Consider the following 6,978-nt stretch of genomic DNA (forward strand, 5'->3'; position numbering starts at 1 on the left):
TAATTATGCTTATAAATATCAGGATTGCTAAGTGTCTTATTCAATGGTGAATACCAGTAATAATGGTGAGTAAATGGTTGTTAAGGGAATGGGAAATGGTAATTTAGGGGTTTAAAGTGTTAAGGGATGGCTTGCGATACTGTCCATAGCCAAAAATTGTGTATTTACTTCCGCATCTCTACTTCGCGGAAATTCGACTTTCGCGGGCGGTCTCGGAACGCATCCCCCGCGAAAATCGAGGGAACACTGTATTAACCAACTCCAAAGATGATGAGGGAATTTCTCCATTGAAGATCATTTCTATCTGGGAAGATCACAGCCCGCTATCCGAATTGCTACTGACATTTGTGGAACTTAACTTTGTGTGTACATCTGTACAAATGTGTCAAGGGGCCTCCTCGGAGGTGACTCTGTTGAAACTGAAATGAACACATCATGCCACTTATCTACAAAAAAAGTTTAATTGAAATACCTGTATAAAAAAATATGATCTCCATACATTTCACACTGTTAAACAGAAGGAAAAAAAATATCCAAATCCAAGCTGCATAAGTGCAACCAGATCACAGAACACACAACTATTAAAATAAATTAAGGTTTATGACTCTGCCACTCTTCCTTCCAGAGCCAATGCACAAAGACTGTACAATGTCAATAATTTAAAACCCTTCAAAAACAGCATTAACTTTACAGTTCCGGCATGTCGATACCAGACAAAAAAGGCATACTAACTTTTTTAAAAGTCATTCTAATTCCCTTAAATTAGACTTTGTACAACATTTTTCTTTATCTTCCAACCAAAAATGAAGGGAAAAAAAAAAGAACAGGCATGGTCAGGCTTTATATATTTCTTTGTCAACGACCCCCCCTAGCCGCCCCCCCCCCCCACAAAAGAGGAAAAGACAGGAATGCAAAAATAAGTATCGACTGATCCCAGAGAAATCTCCACAACAGAAGAGAAGATAAAAGCAGTGTTGCATAATTCTAAACAAATAAATTAGCTAAAATAAATAGCCACAGCTGAAGTCTGCGAGAGGTTTTTCTAAACTCCAGACAATAAATAAAACTTGTATAGTACAAGGGAGGGGGGAGAAAATATTACATAAACACATTATACAGGTAATGGGAAAAGAAAAGGAAAAAACCCACACGCACAGTCCTTGAATATTGCATTGATTGTGCATTTAACATGCCCATTCATACTTTATTTTTTTTTTAAGACTTGGAGGTTGGGGGAACTGAGAAAAGGGCCTTTTTTTTCCTTGTGCCCAGTGGTAGAGATGAAATGAAATATGGGTAAAATGTTCCTGATAAAGAGCTGATAGCCTGTGCAGGCTATGGAAATATTTGTGTGGATGAGCAGAGGTTGTCTGGTTGGGGGATCTGGGGGCGAGGGAGAAAGGCCAGGAAAGAAAGAGGATGAAATGTCTGTGTTCAAGTATTCCATCATCAGTTGATGGGACTACTTCATTCAGTCACTGAACATATGTTTTCTAGCGCATCATAGGGAGCTGCTTCCCCAGCACCTAGAACTGGGAAAGGGAAGGCAGGTTCTATAATGTACTGGATCTTCTTTGGACACACACAGCTCAGAAAAGAAAGTCCCACTGAAGCAGCTTTCAAAAAGGCACTCAAAAAAGCAAATGAAATTTAGTCCAGGCTCTATGAGAGCAAAAAGGTTTACCGTGTTATTTTTAAAGAGGTCACTGCTTTTCTTAATAATAATAATAATAATAAAAATAAAATAATAATAATATTAAGGTCAGTCTTTTGGGTTAAGTACTGGCCTGCCAACTCCCATATATTAGCGTTTCCAAAGGAAATGTCATTCTGAAGCAGAAACCAGCAATAAGGGGGAAATTTTAAAAAAAAAATCAAATTCCCTTCGACAAAGATTGAAAGTACAGAATAATCAATGCATTCCCCACCCACCCAGCCCCCTTCTACATATTGGCAGCAGCAGCAGCACTCTGGTCTTTCCTCTCCCCTTCTTGTGGCTCCCCTCCCTTGACAAGGTCCTTGGGTATTTCACAGGCTCTCGTTGCTGGAACTTGTGCGAGACACGTCTGTGCCAATGGTCCGTAACCTTATGTCACAATCTTCCGACTTCACAACTTCGGATTTGTGTAACCACGGGTGGTCAAAAATTTGCTCGAGGGTGGGTCTGTCTGAAGGCCTCAGAGAAAGGCACCATTTGATCAATTGTTGGCATTCTGAAAGGCAAGAGAGAGACAGCAGGTCAGACACCGAAACAATCTGTTTAGTTGGCAGAGTAAACAAGGGGGGGGGGAGGCATGTGGGGTGGTGGAGATCTGTAAATCTCAGCTCACCCAGGGAAATTCGTCTCCTGAAATACAGGCGTCCTCTCAAGATCTCTTCATCTTGTTCAAAAGGGATGTCTCCGCAGACCATGTCGTAGAGCAATACACCCAGGGACCACACAGTAGCCGATCGCCCGTGGTATCTGTGATAGCGAATCCATTCTGGAGGGCTGTACACTCGTGTCCCTGTGGGAAGGAAAAGGACAAGGCCCCCTGGCCCGTTAGTCTTATTACTATTCTTATTTATTGGATTTGTATGCCGTCCCTCTCCGTAGACTCGGGGCGGCTAACAATAGTACAAAACATCAAGATGAACTTTCACTTGGGAGCACATTTGACAGGTCTCCACTCCAAAAAAAATCCCATTAAAAAAAAAAAAAACCTCTCCCCACAGCACACTAACATATATGGGGAAAATTCTGGACCTTACATCACCCCTGGGATTATATCATGTTTTAATCTCGGCCCTCGGGGTCGTTCTATTTTGTGGCGATGAGCAGCACAAGCTTCCCATCAGCTGACTGTTTACTAACATAAACCTCCCTTCCCTTTGACCACGTGGCATCACCGTACCAAAAATAGACACAAAAGGACAAAGGAAGAGGGGATGAAAGGAGAGAGGCAGGAAAGGAAAAAGGAAAATAAAGGTGAAACCCCAGCCTTGGTTTCTAAATGCGACTAATCCGTTTGGGCCCATTCCAAAAGTATGCCGCTTGCCTCTCTTTTTTTATTAAATAAAAAGAGAGAAATGCAAGAGCAACCTTTTTAAAAGAAGAGTGAAATCTGCCTGGCGCATTAAGAAGGCAGTTAGCAACTGCCCTCCCTCTGCACCGAGTGGTTACTTGGATACCAAACGAAAGCTGGAATTTGTGATGCTGAAGGTCACATGGCCAGGAGACTCTCGTTTCACAACAAACAGATGTTAAATGCTGCAGCTGACTAGGGAAGGGAGGTGAAAACGGTGCCTCCTTTACGCGGATCACCTTCACCTTGAAAGGAAGAAAACCTTGGCGTTCTTAGGCAGGAAGCAAGTGATCGCGCATGTTCTTATAACAAAAGGAGGCCACCAATGTTTTAGTGTGTAAGTTTTTAAGAAAAGAAAAAAAAACTTCTTTTTTTAGATGTTTCCCCCCTTCCGGCCTCGCAATCTGCAATGCGGGATTTCCAAAAGATCACAGGAGAATGAGGAGCTGGGAAAGGAGGAAACTAGGTATTTGTGTGTGGTGGGGTGGGGGGGAACAGCTGAGTAGGGGGGAAGCACCAAGAAAAGCACAGATGGAAACACGCAAGCTTGACTCAACTGTAAACACATCGCCCTCTAGGAAAATGCCTTTATTTATTTATTTTGAAGGCAGGGGAAATATAAACTGCTGCGTCACTGCCTGGAATTGCTCCTTTCCTAAACAACTTGACAACACCCCCCCCTCCTCCTTCCACCCTTCCAGCTGCCTCCATCACGAAGGATTTAATTATCAACCTGCTACTGACTGTAGCAGGCAAAAAATACCCGTTTTGTCAGCCGTAGGTGGTGAGAATGTGATTAAGAGTGAGGGGGTTGTGTCGGGACGCTTGCCCGAATAAGCACTCATCTTTCCACCCTCCCACCCATTCACACACACAAGGACTGGCTGTGGGTTGGGAGGGGCGCGTACCATCAAAGTCAGTGTAGACTGTGTCCTTGAGGATGGCTCCAGACCCAAAATCGATCAGCTTCAGTTCTCCTGTCCTGAGGTCCACCAGAAGATTCTCATCCTTGATGTCTCTGTGTACCACCCCGCAGCTGTAGCAGTGGCGCACTGCTTCCAGGACTTGATGGAAGAAGCGCTGAGCGGTCTCCTCGTCCAGCGCCCCCTTCTCCGTAATGAAGTCAAAGAGGTCCTTCACCAGGTCTGGCCGTTCCATGATGATCAGGTAGCCGTCGGGCCTCTCGTACCAGTCGAGGAGCTTAATTACACCCCGGAAGCCCGAACCCACTTTCTTCAACAGGACTATTTCCAAGGGCACCATTACTCCACCCTACAAGGAGGAGGGAGGGAGGAGAGGCAGAGGGAGAAAGAGCCAAGGAAGACATGATGAGTTATTTGGAATTATTGGGAAGGCAGGAGGAGGGAAAATCCCCTTCCTTGCCCACCCGGGAGAACAAATCGTACACTTCTTTCTCAAAATGGAAATTCCAGCAGCCAGGCGCGGAGGACGGGAAGGGGGAGGGCTGAGCAGCTAGATGGATGGGGAAGGCTGCAGCTAACTCCACTGGGTGTCTCTGCTGCCGCAGTCAAAAGGGGAGGGCAGAGAGGGAAGAGGAGGAGGAGAAGAAACCCTGCCAAAATGCCCCCCCCCCACCAATGTAAACAATAACAGAGAATGGAGAGGCAACAGCATGCGGGGTGGAAAAGGGGAATCCATGGAAACAATCACCACCATCCTTCATGTTATTATCACAGGGCGAGAAAAGCAGTTGGGAACTACCGCAAGGTGCAGGAAGCCACGCGCACACAACATATATTTCGGGACCCATCCTTGGATACTTACAATTGTGCCCCACTCGGTGACCCGCTCCTTCACCACATGCTTTACAGCTACCTGGAAACAGGAAGGCGGAAAACAAGTTAATGGGGGAAAGCTGCCTGCAAACTGAATTGAGGGGCAGGGGGCAATTGGGGTGGAGGGTGGGGTGGGGGGAACCAAGGCGATGCCTGTTGCTGGGCATCAAGAGAACTAGCCTGGGGATTTCTCGCTCTGGATTCCGCAGATGGAATTTCCGAGCCACGCAAAAAAACCCCGGGGTGGTAGCAACCCCGTAAGTCTCGTGGTTGGGGGCGGAGAAGGGAGGGGCTGGCGGTGGATGCGTTGCTCAAGAGCCTCCTCTTACCGGCAAGCCATCTGCAATCCGGTTCCCAGCATAGACGGTGCCAAATCCCCCGCTGCCCAAGACTGAGCCCACTTGATAGATTTTCTCGAAGGGCTCCTTTTCCACTTTCACTGGAAAGGACAAAAAAAAAGAGAAAGGCGGAGGGGTGAGAAACACGGTTTAAACATCCAGGAGCTGGACAGCAGTTTAAGACAGCGAAACCAATCTCAACCTGAAAGTGGGGGGGAAGAAGGGCACCTCACCATCTCACTCTATTGGGATACTATTGGGAAAATGCTCTTTATTGGGTTGCCACGTCTTACCCCAATGGCATTTCTTTTTAAAGCCACCAGCAGATTTGGACCAAAGTGCGGCCAAGCCCAGATTTGGGGATTAATAGATGGGGCTGCAATTATTATTTTTTTAAATAAATGGGGCTGTCGATGGCTAGAAACGTCTCCCTCTCGTGGTCGTCCGGGGTTTTGCGAGTCAGCAGTAAAAAACGTCTCCCCGATTTTTTTTTTTTAACAAAAATATTTGCCCCACCGGACTCCAGTCCCACCGCCCTATTTATTCCCGGCTGGGGGAAAAAACAAACAAGCCAGCTCCCTTTCTAACCCACAACTGCAGAGATAGGGGGAAAAAATAAAAAATGAATGAATGACTCCCAAAAAGTCGATCGCTGGGATCCAGCGCACCTCGTTTCGCGGGCTGACGCGGGAAAAAAAAAGGGAGAGGAAACCTCGTCACGCACATCTCACACAACACACAAGACACACCAGGCAACGCAAGGCGGCCGTCCCCCCCGCAAAAAGAGAGGCGGGAGAGGCGGCAACTGTTAAGGGGGAAAAATTGGGCTTTTTTTTACCTGGCTGGAGGATCTTCACCGGCAAGTGATCCATGCTGGTGGGGTTGCAGAGGTGAGCCAGGGACCCAAATTTGGAGAGTAACATCTTCTTCCCAAGCGACACGCACGCACACACACAAAAATCCCCCAACGGCAACAACCACCCACAATAATCACGACGCAAAAAGGCTTCTTCTTCTTCTTCAGTCCAGCGGTGTTCAGGGCAAATTTGAAAACGGGGGGACGGCAACGCCGCTTCCTTCCTTCCCCCCCCCTCCGGCCCCGGATCGGAAAGGAGGGAAAAAGCCTGGCTGGTTTCGGCGGTCCCCGCGTGGTCTTCCTTCCTCGCTCCGCCGACAATCTTTCTTTCGGATCGAAAGGAAAACTTGCAAGTCCGCTGAGTCGAGCAGAAAATCCCAGGGAAATTAGATGTCCTTTAAGGGAGGGGGGAGAAGAAGTGAAGGGGTCGGGGGAAAAAAAAATCCCACACGCCAATCTTTTTTTTTTTAATTAGGAAAAAAATAGATAAACGCAAAAAGCGACGACGATGATGAAGAACGAGCTTCGGGGTCTTTTTTTTAGTAATTCCCCCCAAGCAGGCACCTCCAGCCCCCCGGCTGTCTCGGGTCGCGTCGCGCAAAGAAGCCCAGGCGAAGAATCGATAAAATCCAGTCCGGGATGGAGCGCCGCAGTGAGGCGGGCGGTCTTCGTGGAGCAGCAGCAGCAGCTCAGCCTCCGACTGGCACCGCTCTGTTTCTGATCTCCGTTGCACGCAGCAGTGGCCTCTTAACTCTCAATATTTTGGTGGGGGAAGGAAAAAAAAAACACAGACACGGATCTCTCCAAAGTCCGTATCCCTCCGCTGGAGGGAATCGGCGGGTGCGCGTCTTTCTCTCCTTTCCCTCCCACCGCTTCGAATAGGTCCGGAAAAGACTCCGCCCTTCTCTCTTTAAAAAGCCCGA

At 47.3% G+C, this 6,978-nt stretch overlaps 1 protein-coding gene across 1 annotated transcript; it reads right to left on the reverse strand.

Annotated features, from left to right (window-relative positions):
- Nucleotides 1-442: 442 nt before the first annotated feature.
- Nucleotides 443-6,778, reverse strand: PIM3 (Pim-3 proto-oncogene, serine/threonine kinase). Its single transcript, XM_070755378.1, has 6 exons — nt 6,038-6,778; nt 5,191-5,300; nt 4,851-4,901; nt 3,974-4,337; nt 2,331-2,507; nt 443-2,213 (listed from the first exon to the last, which is right to left on the reverse strand). The coding sequence occupies exons 1-6, from the start codon at nt 6,120-6,122 to the stop codon at nt 2,029-2,031; spliced, it is 972 nt and encodes a 323-aa protein (XP_070611479.1). The 5' UTR covers nt 6,123-6,778; the 3' UTR covers nt 443-2,028.
- Between the last annotated feature and the right edge of the window lie 200 nt (nt 6,779-6,978).

The sequence above is a fragment of the Erythrolamprus reginae genome, chromosome 6, assembly GCF_031021105.1.
Source record: "Erythrolamprus reginae isolate rEryReg1 chromosome 6, rEryReg1.hap1, whole genome shotgun sequence".
In the NCBI taxonomy this organism is placed as follows: Eukaryota; Metazoa; Chordata; class Lepidosauria; order Squamata; family Dipsadidae; genus Erythrolamprus; species Erythrolamprus reginae.